This window comes from Lepidochelys olivacea (assembly GCF_965140295.1).
Source record: "Lepidochelys olivacea isolate rLepOli2 genome assembly, chromosome: 3".
Taxonomy (NCBI): domain Eukaryota; kingdom Metazoa; phylum Chordata; order Testudines; family Cheloniidae; genus Lepidochelys; species Lepidochelys olivacea.
Window position 1 is genome coordinate 106,492,370 of NC_140413.1, and position 23,117 is coordinate 106,515,486.

Sequence of the window (23,117 nt, forward strand, 5' to 3'; positions counted from 1 at the left end):
TACACACACAAATATACACACATTAATTCCATGTATGTATTCCATACAGAGTGAACCTTTGTGTGTATATAATGTAAAATATTGCCCTCAAGAAACCAGTATTTCCTTTGTACAATAATTCTTTCAGCTTCAGGCATTATATCACAATTTTCTTTTTTTAAGGGATATCAAAGAGTTAGGGAAAGCCAACTTTGTGATGGAGAGGATTATTTCACAAATGAAATAATAAATGCGTCCTGAGTGTCCTGATTCCTAGTCATATGCATTAGCCACAAGACTTCCTCTTTTCTAATACTTGTGATGGAAAAGCCACACAAACTGTGTGCACAAACTGATTAATTACACTCCTAGTGAGTGCAATTAAGCAATTACAATGACCCTTTGGAAATTTGGCCCATATGTGTTTTGAAGAAAACTACATGGCCATAAGATGGCACCATCACCCCACACATTCCAAATGCAAGTTCTTCAACTGTTCCAATCGTAGGTAATTTTTTTCTGCCTACTTGCTGGGTTAAATGGTGTACCTGCTTCTCACTGAAGTGTTGGGTTTTTTTTTTTAAATCTAAAAAAAACTAAATGAAAAATCAGGTAACTACTGAGTTGGGGTTTTTTTTAAACAGGGGAATGATGCATGGAATCTGTATTGCAGTCTTCATTGCTAAACCAGTTTGACACAAAATACCCCACTTCAGACTGGATTATGGCAAACTATAATCCACACTTGTCATATGTTTTTCCATATGACTAACATATTATGTTACTTGCCAGTTTAAGCCACGCTTGCCATGAAGCATTAGCGTTGAGCCTCTGTCCCAAACTGCACCATATAACCAGCGAAGGAGAGTAAAAGGGATGAAGGGGAAAGGGAATGAAAACAAAAAGATACACAGAGAAAGCAAAAGTAAAGTTAATCAGGCAGATTAAGAATAATACAATATAAACAAGGTGTAACATGACATTTTCAGGGGTCAGGAGATTTGTAGGGTTATCAAAACTGGTTTAACTGTGAGCAATTTTTAATGTGGAATTAGTTAAATATTATTATAAAGCAATAAAATGCACGTTCTTGTGTTTATTACTGATTTCCTACTTCAGATATTTACTAGAAAATAAAGAGGGTTTTGTAGTAAAAGCAAAAATGATCAAAATTAGGTTTCTTTGGAGGAGACTATTAACTGAATTGTGAGAGAGTTAGTGGACGGCAACTTCTGCAGTACCTGTGAATAGCTGCAAACAGATCCTCAGTAGTTCTCGGTCTAGCTGGCGTTGCCACTTCCTCATTCCCTGCCCTGTAACTGTTGCTTGGCAGTGAAGAATTATTTGTTGTGTCTGTCTCAAACACCTCAGCTAATCAGAAGGAATAAAAAAAATACAGATAGGCCGTCACCGGAGTCCCAAACTGCACATTATCTGCTAAAGCATCCCTCTGCATTCTTCACTACAGTAAGTGAAACATTGAAGGGATGTACTGAACATACTGTTTTCTCAGTATTTCTCTGATTTCACAATTTTTTTGGGGGTGGGGGGGAACTGCAGTGTCTGAGATGCCTATGTTTGTTTACATATACACAGCACAAAATTACATTTTAAGATTTTTTTTTTTAGGGCTTCAATTAAAACTAGTCACCGAAATTCTTCAATCTAATCAGATTTTCCTAGGATTTTTAAAACAGATGATGTGGTTAATAAAATACTGCTTGTATCTCCACTGCTTTTCTGACTAGAGGGTAAGACGGAGATAGAGACTCTTTATCAGGGATTAATCCGAGCCCTGTAATTATCCTTATGATTTTTAGTCTAGTATCACACCTGCCTTTCTATGGGTGAAAATTTGAAAGCTATCACACTTCCCCCAATCCCCCCCCCCCATCATCAGTAAACTAGCTCCTGCTTCTCCTGAAGGATAAAAAAAGAGAGACTTACCACTTTCATCCTCTTGAGATAGATGTCTGTCAGTGTTACTGCTGTCGTCTCCATTGCTGTCTGAACTGCTTCCTTCATCCAAAGTGGTCTGCTGCTGCTCCTGCTTGGGAGCTTCTTGAACTGGTGATGCAGCAGGCTGTACCATACAGACATTGGTTTCCACTGTTTCAAAGAAGGTGGAACCAGCAGCTCCGCCCTGAGGAACCAAGCTGCCCGAGTCCATCTCATTGGAACTGAGTCCATCTGTAAGACAATTTTTTGCTTCTTCGTAATGTGCAATCTCTCTCCTAGTTGGACTTGATATGCCTCTGACAGGATCACTCACGTTAGCTATTTTTTCTGCTGTAAAATCTAGCTGCGGAGGTGGCACAATGAGGAACAGTTTGGGTTTCTTGGAAATAGGAGGTGGCTTCTTGTTTGGTGATATACCCTGAGTCTTGCTCGGAGACCCCAATGGCATCTGAAATGGTGTACTAATAAGGCCAGAGTGAGATTTTTCATTCTGCACAGGAGACTGAGGTGCTTCTTCAGTGTTTGTTCCTGATACATCAGCTTCAAAGGTTTGTATTAGACCTGCTGCATTTCCAGGATTTTGACCACTGCTGGTCTCAGGTGCACTGTCACTGAGATCTGGAAGTGAACTCTGAAGAGGAGCCTGAACTAAGCTTTTGAAGGAAGGACTATGAGTTTTCGTCTCTTCATCCAGGCTGTTACTGAGCCTTAGTGAAAGAGATGGTTTTAGAGGAGGCTGTGATGAGAAAATTATAGTTGCTTTTTCCTGAGGGTTGGCTTCAGAAATAGATCCAGCTGATTGTTCAGTCTGTGCGCCTGTACATTTTTTCACAGACCTCAGTTGTACCATTTGCAGTGCTTTGGTGGTTATTAAGGGCATTACAGGCCTACTGGAGTCTTGCTTGTTGGCTGGCTGTTTCACTGCCCTGTAGCCAGAATCATCCTGATTACATGTCTTAAAAGAATATGGTGTGAATTTAGTTGCATCTTGTGTCAGTTTGGAGTCAAGAGGCGGTGCTGGTGGAAGTACTACACTGGGGAAAATGGAGGAAGAAGGGGATGGAAGGGGAGGAGAAGGGGCAGAAAAAGGACTGAAGGACGTTTCCTGTGTTGGAGAAGGAAACCATGGACCACTCAGGGGAAAGGAAGAATTTATAACAGCTTCTGGCGGGGGTGGGGGGAAGCTGGGAGAGGCTGGTAGTGGAGGCAGATCGATTCCATCTGCTGGGGCAGGGGGCGGAGGAGGGAGAGGATGATCAGGGAAATGTGGAGGTGGAGGACCAGCAGCATCAGGAAGGGAGGTCAGGGCTGGGTCCCGTTTCTTCATGTTCACACTCCCTTCAGTAGATGTATTAGAAGAAAGAGAAGTGGAGGATGAAGAGATGGATACTGAAGATAGCAGAGAGGATTTTCTCTCAGGCACTTTCGGTTTCAACTTGGGTTTTAAAAACACAGGCACCGGAGTAAGTGCTGTGGGTGTATTTGATTGACTAGAATACCCACTAGATGGTGATGTGACTCTGTGAGACTTCTCTGGAGACGTGTTCTTTGGTTTGGCCAGTCCGCTGGCCACTTGGGGCGTAGAAGCCCTTGAGCCGTCATTGAGGTGGCTGATGCTGTAATCATTGAGGATAGCTGTAGTGCTTGCAGAACGAGCCACTGGGCGTTTGAACTGATCGTCTGGCATCCCAGCACAGTCACTGTAGTAACCCCATTGGTCAGCATATTCTGATCTGATGCTGCTCGTGTCACTCTGTGATGGGGTGACAGTACAGAGAGAGTACATATTTGGCGCTGTTGTGGACATCATGCTGCTACTTGCGCTCACGGAGCTCTGGCTGCGAGAGCGCAGCACCCAGGGATCCTCATAATCACTGCATGGACTTTGGGATGGGGAGCTACCATTTTTGCATGGAAGGTTTAACTGCAGTGAATGCTGGAGGGTAGCGATTAGTGTTTCATCGAGTACCTGTCCGCTTGACTGGGTTTTTTTCTTTGGGATCCTTCTGAGAGAGTCTGTTCTGGATGGTGGAAGAGGTGGCTTCTTTGCCTTTTTCAAAGATATGTTTCGTATGAGGGATTTGTCACTGTTGCTTGACCGTTCGTCTTGATTTTTCTTCTCATTTCCATCAAAAACATTAATCACACTGTGCCTGGGGTTTCCAAAACCATTATTACTATTGGAAAGTTTACCTGACTTGAGCCCAGAGTCCAAATGCATGGTAGTGTAGTAGCCATCATGGTCCAGTGAATACAGAGAACTTGAATCTTCTTTGACAGAAGTTCTCTCTAGGCTGCTGCTACTCACATTGCTTACAGGAGTGGAATAACCTGCACTGGCATAGGCTGGCTTGTGTGAGGGAGTCTCATCATTTTCTCTAGATTTGTACACCCAGTGCTCTGTGCTGTTTATACTGTTGCTTTGTGATCTGTCCCCTGAAAAACTGGATTCACTCCTGCCATCGCTATCCTGGGAGTGGCCTTGGAAAGGGAGATTGTTTCTACAGCTATCACTCAGACTTTGGGACCCATTCTCCACATTTCCTGGAGCGCTGAGAGATACTGCTGAGTCACCAAGGGAGAGCATCATGGTAGCATTAGACGAGATAGTGTCTGAGGTCTGTGAGTGGCGCGTTGAGCTGCTCTCACTCCAGTTACCACTAGAAGAATGGTGATCTTCTTTCATGCTTACTGCATTGTTGGCAATAGGACTGTCTCTGGGTTTTGTGTAGGAAGGTGAGCTGGTGATTTTACTATCCAATGGTCCAGCACTCTGGGTGGTATGAATCACAATAACTTCTGAAGAGGATGATATCGTGGCATTTGGTATGATGCTGGTTGAATGTGTAGCATGAGGAGAGACCACACATGCTGGGCTTGCAGCTTTTTCACTCTCATAACTTCTCACCTCTTGGGACTTTGGCCTTGGCAGTGTCCCAGTCCTAGGGTTATTCCTTATATGGACCACACTATTATCAACCTGCAACTTGCTTATCTGGTGTGACAAAGTGCCAGTGATGTCTTCTGTCTGGTTAGAGACGCTCTGCCTTTGTTCTAGTGACTGCAGAGACACTCTTGCTCCAGGTCGAGGCAGGCTATGAAAACCCATGTCGTTATTTAGGCGAGAGACAAATATGACCCCAGCGGAATCACTCATCACAGACATGTTTCCAGATGAGCTGGAGAACTGTGACATCTGGGCCGCAATCCCTTGTCCTTTCTGTGCTCGTATTCTTCTCACTGAAGGGGGCACAACTTTGACTTCCTCTGTCTGGCAGCTGGTGTCCTTGGTTTCAGATCGCTGCATAGCAGAGCGGTAACTGTCTAGTCTCCCTAATGTGGAATAGTGATCTGGGACATACATCGAATGCCCACGGAAGTCACTTTGGCCAGTGCCAACTGCTGGAGTCAAAATAAAACAACAATTATCCCTCGAAAATACAAGTATTTACTTCACTATTTCCATGTTCTTATTAATGTAAAAGACATCATATGTCACATTCATTATTAGATCATTGTTCCCTTTGCCCTTGGAGGTTATACAGCTGTGGAAAGATGTTCGTGCCTTCTGAAAAACCATGCAGTACCAACAAACTCTGCCTATGTATTGTATATTTTCTACATTTCTCTTCCCATTTTCTTTATTACAAGGGACTGTTAGCTTATGGAATCCTGTGTGTTCCCACTGCTTATTCCACATGACATCTTCTATTTATGACACGATAATAATTTCCACAGCAACCCACTTTGTTACACACCAAATAATACTACACGACTTCCAGAAGGGAAGCAGCAGGAACAGACAAAAGCCTGAGAAATGGAAATCTTGGTTCTGTGTTAACATCTTGGGAAACAAAGAATAAAGAAAAGAAATTCTTCAAAAAAAAAATTAAAATCTGCTAAGCTGTTTCTAAACACTATTCTTTTCGAAGTCCTTCAGAAGGCACCAGTATCTCTTCAAATCTTTGTGTGGGCTAAAGAATTGACAGTGGGAGGAGTTGTATCACAAATAAAGCAAATGTTTAATGAAAGCAATAAAAATAAAATATTCCCTAAATCTGTAAAGGATTAAATACCATTTCCCAGTGGAACTATTTTGTATATACAGTAAAAGAAGAAAGCGGGGGGGGGAGGGGTTAGGAGGAGGGGAAGGGTTTGGAAGAACCAAGAAAAATAATTCAACCAATGATCTTCCAATGACCAGCACCATCAAATACCCACATCCCTTATTTAAAAAGCAAACAGAGGTGCTGAAGACCACTGTGCTACCTGTTTATGAGGCAAATACCATAGCCTGGGGTAAACAGACTTGGAAGTCAAAGGATGAAGAATGTATTAGTTCAAGATATATCATCATAGTTATTTATTATTTGTATTACTGCAGGGCCTAGAAGCCCTCTATACAGCTATTACTAAATCAACAGAAAGGACCATCAGGTTATTATACATTTATACCTTTATAGGTCTTTGTGCCAAGAAAAAAAAATTACCACCATATATATTGTTCTTTAAACAGCATTTAAAACTGGACTGGAAGGGCTCTTAATCCCCATTGCAGTTGTGCTACTACAGTAAATTGCAAACGGAAGAGGCAGCAGAGGAAAGAGTCTGTCTACACTGTCTTTTAAAACCTATTGCGGTGAGTCTCAGAGCCCGCATCTACAGATTTGGACTCTTGCTACGGCACTAAAAACAGCTGGAACAGAGGGAAAGTGGTTGCTTTAAAACTCCTGCCTGCAAGCTGCTCTCAGAAATGACCCAGTGGCGTGTCTGAGTTGGCACCCTCTCCCACTACCTGCTTTCTTTCTTATTTGCTAAACACAACTGGATTGGTAGAAGAAGTGTTTTCCCCATTCAGTTTTAAATACAGTTTAAAGCATATTCAATTATTCTTATTCTTGGCATCTATCAGACTGAAAAAGTATTTGGAGGAGGAGGGAAGGGTATTACTTGGGGTCATGCTTCTAAAGGGAAAGCAGCACATAAAAGGCTGAATTTGTTTTACTTTTTCAAAGGCAAAAAAGTAAATTTTAAGCCCTTTTAAGCCCATTTTGTTTGCTCGTGTGTAGATTCTTCTGCTCTCATGAAAATGCAGAGTTTTTCTGCTTCAGCCAAGGGAATGAGAAATGAAATTAGATAATTCTTTGCTGGCAAACAGCTTGAAAATTCTAAGTACATGAGCCTATCAGAGCCGACAGACTATAGCAGCCAATCAAGGAACAGATTTGTATCATCAGAGTCTAGTTATTGAAAGAGCCGTATAACAACAATAATCATATTTTTATTATTTGCATTTATATGACCGGGTCAGGGCCCTGTTTTGCACAGTGCTATAAAAACACAAAGGTAGACATCACAAAGATCCCGGCCCCTGTGATGTGACCAGGTGACAATTATTATTAGAGATAGAGATAAGGAATTTGTGTATGACAGAGTAATAGCAGTTGTGATTGGACAAATAAGACAGAATGTAGGAAACTGTTGAGAATAAACTGCAGTTATGCATCACAGCAGGTATACAGTATCTTTGCATTCTGATTGGCTGATAATTTCTTTTCAATATATATAGATATAAAAAGATAAGCTAAATTTGTTCCTCTACACAAGCAACTTTTAAAAATACATGGAAACACACTTCACATTTGTTTAAAATGTTACACATAGGGAAACTAAATGTTCAGCATAACAGGACCATTCACAAAGCAGGACAACACCATAGATTTTGACCCGAGACAAGAAGCTGAGAATTTTATAGTGTAAGTAACTGGGACAAATTTATTTACTGTAAATATGCATGGAAATTTTAAACTGATTGGAACAAAAAAATATCAGGACAATTTAGGGCCTAATCTAGCAGTCCTTATGCACATGCAAGAAGTGCAAAATTTTACTCAAGGTAGCTAAAACTTTAGGCCCCAGTACGACAATCAGCTCCATGTAGGCAGATCCCTTGCAGAGTCCCATGACTTCATTGAGGGTCCACAGTTGTAATAGGCAACCAGTGTGTAGCCCCAATGAAATCAGGGGCACTCTGTGCAGATGCAAGGGTCCACTCACATAGCTTCAGCTGATGGATAAGGCCTTAAAATGTAGGCTAATTGTTTCAAGTAATATATTCTGAAAAGTGTCTTGTTTTTGTTTTTAACGAGAACATAACTTTGAGGTTTTAAAAATTTTCTGTTAAAAAGAAGGACTAAAGTGACAAATTGTGAAATTGCATTGGTCTATTTCTGTCCTCAGATGAGTGCACAACTCCCTTTGAAATCAACGGAAATTGTGAGCCCTATCTAATTGCACAACTATGTACCTGTTTCCAGTTCCATTTCTTGTACAGGGACAACAGAAATCTGCAGGGAAATCTGTGGGAACTCACTGCGCCTCGCTTAAAATGCTGTGGGTTAACCCCAGCTTGGTGGAACTTTGGAGAGAAATTTTTGTTGTTGTTTCCCAGTTTGTTTGGAATTCCTCATCAGATGCCAGATTGTCTCTTACACACTTTTATGAAGGCTTTCCAAAAATTCTTAACCTGAACTGTCTTTGTTGCTACAGCTGCTAGAATGTGTATTGTTCAGCAGGAGTTTCTGAGGAAAACTTCAAACCATTAATTGAATATTAAATTTAGAAACCTTTAATCTAATAACAGGTTGAAGTTATGTCTGCCACTACACGAAATGCTGGAAGATAATTTGAGCTTTGGAAGGATACCACATATCAGCTAAAAGCCCATCTGGTTGTAGAGGTATTTAAGCAGACATCAGCAATTTTTTTTTTTTTTTACAGAAATGGAAATTCAGTTACAGATGTTGCACAAGTGCGGTGTGAGAATAATCATCATCATGTCTGGAGGTTTAAAATGGTGGTGCCTAGCACACTGGCTTGCTGATTAGTGCTGTGCATGACCACGTGAGAGACCCTGGGCCTAGCATCCTACCCATCAACCTGTTGCCAGGCTGGGAATTACTGGGACTATTAATCAGGCAGCTCAATTAGGGCACAATTTAAGAGCAAATAGAGAAAACTGATTATCTAAGTCAAGATGGGCTCATATATTTATAGGGTTCCAATCAGAAGTGCTGGATAGAGACTCAGTTGACCTGGGACAGGTTTACAAAGGTAAATACCCCTGTCACATGACAGAGATCAGTATCCCCTGACTCTAGTGGCTACTTGGATAGTCACCAAGACATCTAGCCATTGTAGATTAATCATGCAGATCTGAGAAAAGAGTTTGCCTTTAAGTTCCTAGGATTCGATGAAATGCAGCTGGGAGAGCCTCATGCTACTCTACAGTGATTACTCTGACAAAGAGCAGCCACAGTTAATTGAGGATCATCACAAGGCGGGACTCTGAGGTAAAACGGGGTGCAAACGGAAGAGATGGATAAGAGAAAAAGGAGTAATATTGTTGTTACAAAATATTGTGTTTGTTTCAACCACTGTATAAGCAATCTCTCTTTCCAAACCTTCTGTGTCTGGCTGTATGATTATTTCTAGCACATGCACTTCTCACTTAGCCCAACTTATGCCTTACTGCTAGGCCTTCTCCAAACGTGGTAAGCTGGGTAAAGGAATGGGGCATGTGCAGTGCCAGCACTATCCCTGTTATCACATGTGAGCAGCCTGAGTCACTTCCTCCTCTATGTTTTCCCCGGGCACTTGTAGAGATAGAATATCTACACAACAAAAATCAACTTACAAGCACATGAATTTGCACTGGGTGCTCCATACAGCATCTATGATATTTGATGGGGGAAAAAAATCCCACAGTACTCCACAGAACTGTCAGCTAAAAAGTGTTGGATCCTTATAAACATCACTGCTTCCTGAAAATATGAATGTTTAATGGATGAATGTCTACTGGACAGGGAATCAAGGCAGCTTTGGTTCTATTCCTTGCTCTGCCACTGATCTAACACCTGACCTTGGGCAAGGTCATTATCCTTAACCTCTCTGTGCTTCACTTGCCCCATCTGCAAAATGGGGATAATACTTAGTTGCCTCCTAAGAGTGTTATTAACTGTGAATTCATTAGCGTTTGGAATGCTCTTTGTGACCCTCAGATGAATGGTACTATAGAAGTGTAATGGATTAAGCCCAAAACCAAGTATCTCAATGACATTCAGAAGAAGCTGCAGCCTTATCAGAAATACCACCAGTGAACAGCACAAATGCCCAGTGACCCTAAAAGAAATAATATCCTCTCTGAGGACTATGTGGGATATGTATATATAGAGACATTGAGAGACAACCAGGATTTGAAATCCCATGGCTTGAGTTCCCTGACACTGGCATGGAATCTATACATATCTGTAGAACCTCTAGTCATCTGGAGTTCTAGATGAGAAGGCAAGAGATCAGGGGCAAATCAAAAATATTTCTATAAGTATACTACAATTACTTGGGCTCAGGAACTTGGTGGAGTGAGTTGAATCCCCCAGGAAACAAAACACCTATGGATTTACTTATTAAACGTAGTATCATTTGCAGTCATAGCTGCTCAAAATTTTCTGAGATGATTACCTGGGACTTCACAGGAATTGTTTTCTCTCAGCTGTTGTTTACAAGAAAGAGTTCCAACTATAAGAAGTTAAAAAGTGTCAGTTGGAACATTTACAGTTGGTGAGAACCAAGTGATGTGATCTGCCCTACCAGAAAGCAGGTGCTGAGTGACCATTCTGGATTCAGCTGTCAGACATATCCATCCTGACCACTGATGGGTTGTCACAAACAGATTTGGTGTTTGGGGACCTATCAGGAAACAAATGCTAGAGACAGGAGCCAAAGAAAAGCACCTGATCTCAATTCTGGCCCTTAAAACCACTTCCTTTTAAAAAAAGGGGGAGGTTATTGTGAGACATTCAATTGGACCTTATGTTAAAAAGAGTTGTGAACGCTGTTATTGAAGATGTGATGTGAGAACAGCAGCAATGGATAGAATAGTATGTTTAGAGAGTTTTTTTCCCCAGGACCAGAATAGGGCAGAGGCTGGGTGCCAGGCTGTTCAGAGGCGAAGAATCAGAATGTGTGTGGAGCCTGACAAAAGTGGTGAGGGGGAAAAACAAGCAAGGAAAGAACTCTAAAGCAATTTCCTGTACTGAACCTATCCCTGTTGGGACAAAGGAAGACCTGCTTTGCTTCCCATAATGGAGGATTAGATGTGGTTCATGCTGTAGGACTGGTGCAGAGATATAGGGAGGGAGCATAGGAGACCTACAGCCTGGAATAATTGAAGTAAGTAGCGCATTGGAACTGCTTTGGTGCAGGTTTATGGCGGAAGCTTATCCACAAGCAAGACAGCGTCAGGTCTTGGTAAAGGCAGCATTGGATCAGGTTAGGCTAGATCCCTGATAAAGGAGTCAGTTCAGAGTATGTACGCAGTAAGTTAAGTAGGACTGTAAAAATGTGAAAAAATGTTGGTGTCTTTGGTCCAGTCCACAGCCTAGAGGTATAGGAAAAGGAAGGTGAACTTTACAAAGAGCTGAAAAGAGGGGGAGTCTTCCAGTAGATTCTCCCTGATACTTGCCCTTCTGTAAGAGAAAGAGGGGAATGTTCTTACTTCCTGACAGGTGTAACCCAGATTCACCAGTTCCAAAAAAGGTACATCCTGACATCCAGAGAAGAATTAGAGTGTGATAAAGGAAATGGTGATGGAAAGTAGCTGCTTTAGTAATGCCACATCCAGAAGAGAGAGAGAGACAGAGAGAGTTGTCCCTGGTCTACACTACAAACGTATGACACTATAACTACATAACTTAGGGGTGTGGAAAGGCCACACCCCAAGCGATGCAGTTATACTGACTTAACTACTGCTGTAGACAGTGCTATGTCATGGGAGCGCTTCTCCCATCAACATTGCTGCTGCCTCTTGGGGAGATGGAGTACCTACGCTGACAGGAGAAGCTCTCCTGTCGGTGTAGGCAGCGACTTCACTAAGGGCAACAATGGCTGTATGTGTAGACAAGCCCTTAGTGAAGCTAAGTCATGCAGGTACATTGATTTGGATCATTTGTCTCTGACTTTTCTTGCCTTTTCTTGTCTCTTGTTCAAATTTTGCTCCACAGAGGCTAAGTTTTATGGTTTCTATGTAGTTGATGCAGATAATTTAGAGCTATGTAAAAATAATCGAGGGTGTTAGTGTCTGTAGAAATTTAACACCCTTTGTCGCCTCCCACCTTTTTGTTAAATAGTTTTAAGAGATGCTACTGTTCAGCAACCGTATTGTTTAACATATTTAAAATTAGTCCCTTTGCAGTTTCTAGGTGGTATCTCTAAATTGTTAGGGGTCTAATACTCTGAATCTGGCCAGTGTGAATATGAGAACAACTATTTTACTGGACAAGTCAAGGGCCATCATGAGATATATTATATTTATAGAGCACCTTTCATGCAGAAGGATCTCAAAGTGCTTTACAGACTATGTACAAGGATCACTTTGCTCATCGTTGAAATGGCAAAAGGGCAACACTCCAAAATATGAATATTTAAAGATATTTTCCATTGGGATCTTCATGGGTGCAATTAGTGTTCCCTTTTAGAATATTTGGTTAAATTCCAATGGCCTCAAAGTCACTACGCACACCAAAACTATTATGTTCATATACAACAGACAAAGACTTTTGCTATATTTTGTCTTTATTCATCAAAAGAAAACAGTGAAACAGGGAAAACCCCAACATTTCAGCCTTATAGAGTCTTTTCCAGCTCCATAACAACAAACAGAAATAGTCCACTCTGATAAGAGCTTTGAGGTAATCTCATATTTCTGTTTCTTTTTGAAGAACAAATAAGATGTAACAAGTCTGCTATGGGTTGATTATTTAGCTTGTGCATGGCAACTTTGATGTGTCCAGAGATTTCAGTTCTTGTATAAACATTGTAGCCATTCACAGCAAGTCTTTAGGGAAGACATGAAGAGGGATTTATTCAGTTGAAACCACAGGGAAAATGTAGACAGGCACAATGTAATTGCTTGATTTGGATTTGATCTGGATCCACATTCAAACAAAATGAGCCGTGGTATGTTTAACAAGACATTGTTTGTTTTGAGATAGGGTTAGGGAAACAGAATGGATTACATGCATCTATTGCAAGGAAGCAGTGTGGCCTAGTGGACAGAGCACCAGAATGGCACTCAGGAGACCTGGGTTCTTTTCGCAACTCTGCTACTGCGGGTGACCTTGGGCAAGTCACTTCACCTCTCTGTGCTTCACTTTCCCCACCTGTAAAATGGGGATAATGATACTGACCTATTTTGAAAAGTGTTTTGATATTTCCTATTAAAATTGCATAAGTGCTAGGCATTAAGGGAGCAACAATGGCTCCTAGGGAATCCCCCTAGTGTAAGTTTGCTCCCTGTGTGGTGCAGAACTGCCACAATGGTTCTGTGAAGCTAATATAACAGCTCCCAGCGCAAGGCGTGTGGCTGTGCTCTGCCTATCCTGACATAGCGGACAGTCCATAAGAAGCTGTTGCAGCCAGAGCATAGATTAGCAGCCCAGAGGTTACTGTAGCTTAAGTGAGGAGCCAAACAAATTTTCAAACAGCCTGAGAAAATGCAGGGAATGAAAGGTGATTTAAAGTCACCTTTTACTCCTGCCCCTTCTGTTTCTGTGTTCAGCACATCACAGAAACATAAGAACAAAGAATCAGGTCCATAAAATCTGTGGTCTCAACATTTTTAAAAGTAGAACTAGCAAAAGGCAACCTTCATTTAAGACATTTGTGGAAGATTTCTGCATAATACAGATGCCATCTGTATTTGCTATTTATTTCAGCTGGTAAATTATAATCAATCATTTTAGATGGTAAAAATAAAGGCACAAAATGTGCACACATATCCAGAGTTTTGGTTTTACATAATATGCAAAAGACCACATCCTCCACACAGTGCTTCCTAATCGGGTTGCCACTCATTTCTGAATTCACAAATCCAACTTTTCCAGGTCTGGTTTGCATCCTACAAGCCTAGCATTCAGGACATTAAGAGAATCTCAAAATCATTATAGGTAGAAAACGGTGTCATTTCGTCACAACATCAAAAGGTGCTGTAATATAAAGTTGCCCATGTGAAGATTCAATACAGTGTTATGCTGTGCGAATCTTGCCTGGTAGCAAAAAGAAAGGTGGGATTCCCACACTGGGACATTGTTTCATTATGGATTTTGAGGGAACAGCTCTATTTACAGCACCACTTTGTACTGCACCTGGGTTTCCCTGTAGCTCTCCAATTCAAGTTTCTATAAGCCTGACACCTTATGATGTCAGAAATTCGGACAGGTGAGTTTGCTTTGCTCAATTTCAAACCTACTCAGTCTCAAACATCATAAGTTTGGTGTTCTGCTTCGAAGACTGAAAAATGGAGTGGGGAAAAACGGAAGAATGGGAAAAATGGGTGGAAAAAAATGCAGGAGGGAGAAAATCTAAAGAAAGAATCAACACATGATATATTACCATCTTTATGGCACTACCTCCGTTCTTGGGAAATTCTTATAACTTTAATATATAATTACTGGAGTTCCCTTTGGCTAAAAAATTATGATTTAGAAAACAATTCTCTTTAAAACAGGAAAAAGCATGGATTTAAATGACTGGAAAAATAAAGAATTGTTTATTCAGACTAGTTCTATAAGCCTTTACAAAAAAGTTTGAAAGGGTTTGCCAAAACCCAGAGTCCACCACCTTCAAACATCCCTAATTTATTAAATCTGAAAAAGATCACAACCCTAAGTAGGGTGGTTGGCACTGACTAGAAAATTGTTCCTCTGGAACATGCAATGGAGTTGAACATCAGGACATTGAAGTGTTCTCATTAAACATCTAGTTAATCTACTACTAAATGTCTAGTCTATGTCAAGCACGACCAATGAAATAGGTAACAATACTGGCATTTAAGAGGTCACAATTAGGTCTGAACAACACTGGAGGAACTGGATGGCTCTTTGGGTATTTTTGTTTCAATGTGAGAGGCTGCAGATCCAGTAAGACAACCATTAATTGGTTGACAGTGGTAATGCATTCTTCACAAGTAAAATGCCTAAACACTTCATTTTTTATTTAAATGGTTGCTTATATTCTGGAGCATAGGGCAAAATCTGTAGAAAGATTCTAAATGCATGGATTTTACATCCCTGCAGATTTCGATTGTCCCAGTACACACCTTTTTCAAATAATGTGTTCCCCTCAATTGACTGAAATCAGCAAACAAAGAGCTTTAATTTCCAGATGCACAAATGATTTGGCTTGAATTAACATGCCTTTTGCAATAGGGCACACATTTATTTGGAACTTTAATAGGCTATCAGACTGTATTGGCTTCATAAGCACTGGTAAATGTTATTAGTCTAGTAATGGTAAGCAGTGAAGATGAATAGTGACAGAATACAGTTCTGATGAGCCATACCTAGCTCCTTTTGTATGTTGTCAGGGACTCCTGTAATAGTCTTTCTCCTTTTGACTTTCTTCGGCCGTCTTACCACAGTGTCTGTGTAAATTAGAGACCGCCGAATGCTGGCTTGGCGGTCGAAATTCTCCCCTAATGTGTAGTAGAACAAGCAAAGCAACATTACTTTCAAGCACGCTGACATCATGCACTTTCTTCCACTAGCTCATTGTAGAAATGAAAAAAAGGCATTAATAAATGATGTTAGCTCAGTCCTACAGTGAAGGTATACATTGAAGGAAAAGATACAGCATATCGTCACCATAAGGCTTGAGGAACATGTACATTATAGAAAGATGCATGGTATATGAGATTTTTGACTCCCTGTACCTAATTCAAATCTGACTGAAGCAAGTACCATTCCACTAAAGTCATCAGGCTTGAATTTGGCCCCACTATGGGTTGTTTTTTGTGGGGAAGACAGCAAATTTGATTGCTCCCGGAAAATGAAAGACTAATACTGTTCATTTAGGGACAGACATTGTGATGGCAGGACTAATGCTAGCTTCCTCATGCAGCTCCACCAATGCATCTAAACCTTGACCTGCAATATTTTTTTTTCAGGCTGACCATTCTTAAGCAAACAATGCCAAAGTAACGGTATCGAATCTGTATAGTTATTTCATGATGTGGGTAAACATCCACTGGTGACCAGGATGAGACCAAACTAATTTTCCGTACAATCCCAGCTATATTTCAATCCCAATCTCCATAAGTGAAAGGCCAAAAGTATTAATAAACTGTAATATTAGTTACTATCAAATCTTTATAAATGGAACATTAATAAATGGACTACTACAGAATGAAGAACTCGTGTCTATCAGAGTGCACTACTGGAGAAAGCCTTATAGTGACCATGTACTGTATCATAATGGAACCCAGAAGCAGCACCTCTCCAGTTAAGGTTGAGCAGCTTTTCCTTAGAAATTCACTTTTTAGGGGTTCACAACTTCGCCATTTTAATTCCCACGAAGATCAAAATTGGCTTATGAATTGTCAGCCAAGTTAATTCCCCGGCTAAAATTAGATCACAGTGCTCAAACTCTTTTTTTTTTTTTTAATTTAAAAAACCCACAAATAATTTTTAAAATACAAATTCACTTTGGATTAGTTTAAGCACTTTTAAATCTGCCCTTATTTGGGGGCAGAGTTTTAAAAACTGAGATGCTATACACACTTGAGCATAAGTATTCTCTTGCCTTCTTCTGTGTTTTTCTTCAGTAATTTAAAAAAAAATCAATGGCCAAATTATGTACCTCTGAAAAGTGACTACTGCACGTACACAGTAGCTAATGTACTTCTCATACATCTTTCTCCTGGTTTCCTTCACATCATTGTGTGTCATACAGGTAGTGAGGAAAATACCACAATTTCTACAACATTTTACGTTTCAAAAGATTGTGTGCAGACACCTGAAAACACAGGAATAATAAATGTAGCAGTTCCATTCATCCTATACAAAGAATATGACTAAATGTTAATGGATCGTTGTGTCCCAATGTATAGCATTCTTGCTAACCAAAATCTTTGCAACTGTAACAGTGCATCTATTTCATCTCAATGTTCAGGGTTCTACTAATTAAAGTAAGGCCATATTTTAAGTAAGGCGGTGGGGGGGCATTTATTTAAATATGGTTTTAAATAAAGTCATATTTAAAGTAAGGGGGGGAGCATTCCCCCAGGATCTATGATAGAGAAGCCCCAAAACATTGTGGCAGAATGCCCACTTTTAGAGGACACTACTACTACTCTAATGGTATGTCTACATTGCAATCAGGTGGTGTTATACCAGCACAGATAGCCATACCCAAGCTACCTCATTAAAAATAGCAGAGTAGCCATGACAGCATGGATTAGCCACTCAAGGACATACACAAGTCCTGGGTAGGCTTGTTGAGCGGCTAGCTCATGCCACCATGGCAACATGCTATTTTTAGCAAGCTAGCTCATGTATGGCAATCACGTGTCCTGAATGGAGTATAGATGTACCCTGTGGGTATGTCTATGCAGAAAACACACACACCTGGGGCTGCCCTGGGTCAGAACCTCAGCCGCTGTGCCACGGGTCTTTTATTTCAGCATAGACGTACCCTAAATGTTATGAGATGCTGGGACCCTTATTGCTTGAAGGTTCAGGATAATTTGTTAATCCAGCCCTCAGATGAACAACTAATACTTCTACCCACATTATGATATGTCCAAAGAACTGGATGGAACTATCAATAGAAGGTTTTTTTTTTGTTTCTTCAAAAATTTCTTCTTCCATTTAAAAAACAGTCACACACAAGACAGTGGGTTCTGAGGAAATTAGAATGCAAAACAAAAAGACAATTATAATCACAAATCCTCCAGACTAAAATAAAATTTTAATTGTAATTTAAGAGAATTCAAACAAGAAAATCCTCTGATGATTAACACTGCCACTCCGTCCTCATTTGCCTTATTCTGCCTTTGATTTTGCAGTATAGATTATGTAACATGTGAAAGTCATTATGTTAATTATAGATCCAATCCTGCAACCATTACTCATGCAATCAGTTTTTTGGTTTAATTGGGACTACTCATGTGAGTAAAGTCAGTAGGAAAAGGCCCACATTTATATTGATTTGTATGGATGAAGAATGTTAAGGATAAAGAGGCCACATTAACAAACCAAGGGCTTGTCTACACTTACTGGGGGATCAAGGAGCAGCAATCGATGCATCGGCGGTCGATTTAGTGGATCTAGTAAAGACCCACTAAATCGACCGCAGATTACTCTCCTGTCGTCATTGCGTAGTGTGGACCCCGTGGTAAGCAGATCTAAGCTACATTGATTTGAGTTATGTTATTCACGTAACTCTAACTAAGTAGCTTAGATCAAATTTCCCCTGTAGTGTAGACAAGGCCTAAGTTAAACTAATCAAATCAGGATGTTTCAGTCTTATTTTGACCACTGTTTGTGGCTAAAATACATATTTATCAGGGTCTAATAAAAATACAAAAAAAATATTCATTTTTGTTCTTAATGGTTTATAATAAATGTCCTTCAAAGTCCTCATTTGAAGTCTATCTGTCTTACTTGTTAAATCATGGGACAAAAGGTCAACAGGACCTAAGCACATGCTTAGCTTCTTTGCAGAATCAGACCCTTGCTCTTCATTTTCGCCCTTGTTTAACCTACCCATCACCACCAGATACTTTTACAGCTGGAAAATAGTCCTAGAAAACCCACTGCAGTGGACACCACTATAGGTCTCTTGATTAAAATGTAGAACGTGCTGTAAAAGCACTTGCTGGCCACCACTCCACCACTAAAAAATGGAGCAAAATCACTTGCAGAATGAGCTCAGCCCGTTTACCCTAAAGACAGAATCTATTTCCAAACTTGGATGTCTAGTCAGCAGCTTGTCAGCCTCATGCAGTAACCATGCATCTTCAGACCAGCCACCAGATTTGTAATACTAATGTGTTAATTGCAATCTGTCCTACTGAAGAGCTAAACTGCCAGAACACCGCCATGTGGTGCACACCCCAGTAAGAAGCTTATTCATTATTAATGCACTTTCAAAAATGCTTTCCATTTCCAAAAGCTACTTCTTGGGTTAATATTTTATTTTGGTCAAATAGTAATGAATAGGGATTTCTGTCCCACTTCTGTGCAAACAACGTAAGAGTCACAAGTTATTAAAAAAGAGCAAGCAAAGGAACAAAAGCTCCTATGTATGTTGCACAGCATGGCTTAAAGAGTGGCACAGAACAAAGTTTTCATTCTGCATTTTTTTTCCTCCCCCATATAAGTAAATTTAACAGGAAATTTATAAAACAAAGTTACACTGGGGGAAAGAGTGAATTTTTTGAAACCTGTAATAGACTGCAACAAAGGATAGATCCGCTTCACTATGGCACTCAATTAATTATTTTTTAAGTAGCACAGTAATAATTTCAGAGACAAGGAAACTTGTGGCTCATGCAGGGCAGTTTACATACCTAATAGTAATTTTGCTTTCCTGTCATCACTTTCATAGCTCCTTACTATCACTTATATAAAAGGAGTAAGAGTGCAAAACAAGCACTTCAAAGAAAGCCAGGTTTGTTACACAACTTGATGAAATTACAAGTACAATTTGTACAGATTCATTAACATTTCCAATACCGTATAACTAAATTAAACCCATGGCAGTTACTTGACCTCTTATCTTTTTACTCCTCCCACCCCTTCTTTCCAGTCTGTTTGTCTCCACTGTACAGTTGCAGTACACAGAGGTCATTACTGTGAACTGCAGATTACTCAATTTATAAATATGTTTTGCTCGGGCTGTCACAATATCTAAGCCATGCTCAGACTTATTGATTATGGCAGATAATCCATTGTTCCCATAACACAATCTTCTGCACCTGTGTATCCTATATTTCCAAGATAATGCCAATTGGTCTGCAATGCTTCAGTGTTGTATTTGTTTATGCTGTTAATTTGAAACATTTCATTATTTTCTGGTTATCTTCTTTTAACGTCCATGACATTTTCTCTTGATTTGCAGATTTCTTTGTAGTGTTCATTATTGGCCTGAAGGTGTATAGCATTGTAAAATTTCACCAATGGAAACATTCAGCATTAATTCTATGCAGTTCTTTCACAAAAATATATTAATAAAAAGGATGTGTATTAAGTAGTTATTAGTAATCAAACAGGAGAAGTGAACGTCCCATCTTAATAAATTATTAAACAAAATCAAATATCACACACTGTTGATTACAATATAATGGTAAGCTTGGAGTCAAATGGAAGCCATGTGAGGTTTGATATAAGTCAGATACTGAATATCTTCCTGTTTCTGGCATGTAAACATAAACACACACATCCTGAACAACCTACAATATACAATCTTTATAATACTCAGACACAAGGAAGAATTAAGTGATGATTTAATCTTTCATGAAAGTTCTAATGTGGGATACATCAAAAACTTTTCTGCATCTAGCTGGTTTTCAGCAGTGTAACTTCCATAGTCTTAAATGGGAACTATGCAGCTAAAATCACCCACAACATTTTTATATTACTGATACTAAGGAAATATGGAATACACATATAAAAAGGGAAATTTCCTCCCAAGAGCCATAAATATAAGCCGCCCAACAACTTCTTTTATATCCTCACCCTTATTCTTTCCCTGTAAGCCTCTGGCCACCAATAATAAAAGGTGTGGGGTTTTTTCTCTCCAAATTTTGAAACTCTCCTGCTTTGGGGGACAGAAATCTTTTGATAACTTCCCTTCCGTAAATTCTTAAGATAAAATCCTGACAATCATTGCCAGTACTAAAGCAGATGATTTTCCATTACAAATTTTCATTGTAGTCCATTGCAAAATGTAATTGATATCAATTTTCCCGTTAGATCTCATCAATTTTTATTCTGTTTCAAGACCACGCTGTTGGTTTTCTTTATTAAATTAAGTGTCTGACTAGGATTCACAATATTTTGAAATAGAGGTGCAGTAACTAGTAATTATTTCAGGTGATGTAACTAAATCGTGTACTTCAGGTAACACATAAAGAAACAATATTGACTAGGGTTCGTCCCCCCCAGGCATTCTAAACACCACTGAAATTAGAAGCCTACCAGTTACATTAATAGGAACCACATCTGTTTGGACCGCTTGTGCTTGCTGTCGCATTTTCTCCTCTGGCGTCGGCAACGGAAGTGACTTGGTCCAGTTAGTTTGGGTGTCGATATCACAACATTCATTTGAAATGGGTGTTCTACTTCTCTTGATGCTAATAAGCTTTTCCTCTTCTGGGGAAGGTACTGAGAACTACAAAAAGAAAGTTATACAACAGTATGAATTTCTTATAAGAAAAAAACGTCAAGCCAAATTGTGATAGCCTTACTGACAATGAACAGTACTTGACACTGCAAGTAGTCTCATTGCAGCCAGCAGGACTACTCGTGGAGTGAGATACTACTCAGCAAGAGTAAGGATATCACAGCCTGCCCATAAAAAGTATGGGTATGCTCCACTGAAGGCCAACGGGAATCACTTTATGCAGAGGACTGAGGTCTAAATTGCTTTAACAAATCTCAACCCTCAACAGATTTTTTTCCACCACTGAAGCTTATAACAAACCTGCATGTGTTAAACAATGGAGAAAAACGAACAAACACTGTCACATAAGGAACGGCAGCTTGTATGCCACATTTCAGCCCAATTTGATTTTAAAAAAAATATAGCTGAGGTAGAATAGGTTTCTAATGAAAATGGCAAATGACCCTGAACTGTAAGTGGGGTTAACCTGTATTGCTACAGGACAACAGAACAAAAAGGGAAAACAGTGTGTTTGTTTGTTTCAGTGGGGTTGTCAGAATCTGTTTGATGGTGAGTAACATTATTTCCGTTCAGAGGTTTTTCCTCTCTCCTTGGTTCATGGACCAAGGGTACATATCTGAAGCACAGTTTTGCCCTGTGTGTGATAAGCTGGTGATAAGCTCCAGTAACCTCCTTTTCCTCTGGTTACTTGACACTGTCAGAATCGATAACTGTCATATTGAAACTATGTGGTGCTCTAGGTCTCAGCAGTCATCAGGCAATCACCACCAGGGGCTGCTCCAGTATGAGAAGTGACGGAGCTATTCAGTTAAGAAGCTTGCCTTCTCTTTCAAGGAAAGTACTCTGACAAAAGGTACAGACAATATTTTTCTTTTAAATGAAGCTGTTGTACACGGGAGTGAACGGATGGAGGGGAAACAACAGCATCTAGAGGGAGAAAACACTATGGTGGAATCCTCATTATCCAAAGATCTGGGGCAATTGCCTCCATTTTTCAGAAAAATAAGGGTTCAGAAAATTAAGAGGGAAAAAAATGAATCGACCAGCCAAATGAGCAAACAAATATCAGGGGTGAAGATCCTTGTGAAAAGTGATTCAAAGCACTATTTGTGCTGACTGCAACTAAAATGCTATTTCAATGGAAGCTGCTCTTTCAAGCTAGAGGACACCTTTGTATTTCTGTTAAAAGGGAGTTTTGGAAATTTGGGGCTTTAGGGGGTGCAGTGGGAAGTCAGGCTCCAGCTACAGATGATTTTTTCCCATTGTATTGGCTTCTTGAAGCACACAACTTCCCCTTCTTCCTATTCCTGCTCCCAGGGTACTAACCGTGGTAGTGGTGGTATTATTTGTTTACACTTTTCCACATCAGTGTCCTGAAAAGGTATCACATTTACAAAGCTGTGCACAGCTTACCTGCTGAGAGACAGCAGCCTGGGTCCGTTTGCATTGAAATGGTTCATCTCTAAATTGGCCGATTATAGGAGATCACAGATTGCTTGCCAACTATGGGAGTAGGCTCTTTTAAATATTTCAAGGTCATCTACTTTTCTAGGCGAGTGCACACAGCCTTGTATGTAGATTAGATGAGTGACCGTTCTAATTGCAGGAATATCTTTTATCAAATAAGGCACATTACATCACAGTGGTAGTGCAAGGGGCATACGACAAGATTATACTAGCCATATAGCACATCTGTATAGCCATAAACACAGAGTATATCTGAAATAACACAAAGCAACTTTCCCATTTTAAAATTGTAAAAATTGTAAAAATTCTCTGCTTCATGCTAGCTTTTCTTTTGGACCAATAGGGCCAAATTTCAAGGTATGGCTTCTAATTTGTAGGCACATATCTTTGCACGAGCTACTGTTTGAATGCTCAGTTTTTTGTTGCACATGTAAATGATGAACTTGGACCACATACAAATTTTTCACTGA

The 23,117-nt window shown here is 40.0% G+C and overlaps 1 protein-coding gene across 6 annotated transcripts in view; it reads right to left on the bottom strand.

The window, feature by feature from the left end:
* NHSL1 (NHS like 1) overlaps positions 1 to 23,117 on the bottom strand; it is a 265,999-nt gene that overhangs the window by 14,621 nt on the left and 228,261 nt on the right. For 4 of the 6 annotated variants that reach the window (XM_084622654.1, XM_084622656.1, XM_084622659.1 and 1 more), the window contains 4 exons: positions 20,976 to 21,168; positions 15,338 to 15,469; positions 1,927 to 5,340; positions 1,221 to 1,350 (listed from right to left, as the gene is read on the bottom strand). In XM_084622654.1, coding sequence (XP_084478780.1) covers positions 1,221 to 1,350; positions 1,927 to 5,340; positions 15,338 to 15,469; positions 20,976 to 21,168 — 3,869 coding nt within the window. The remainder of the gene's footprint in view (positions 1 to 1,220; positions 1,351 to 1,926; positions 5,341 to 15,337; positions 15,470 to 20,975; positions 21,169 to 23,117) is intronic. The other 2 variants (XM_084622655.1, XM_084622657.1) reach the window with 2 other exon arrangements.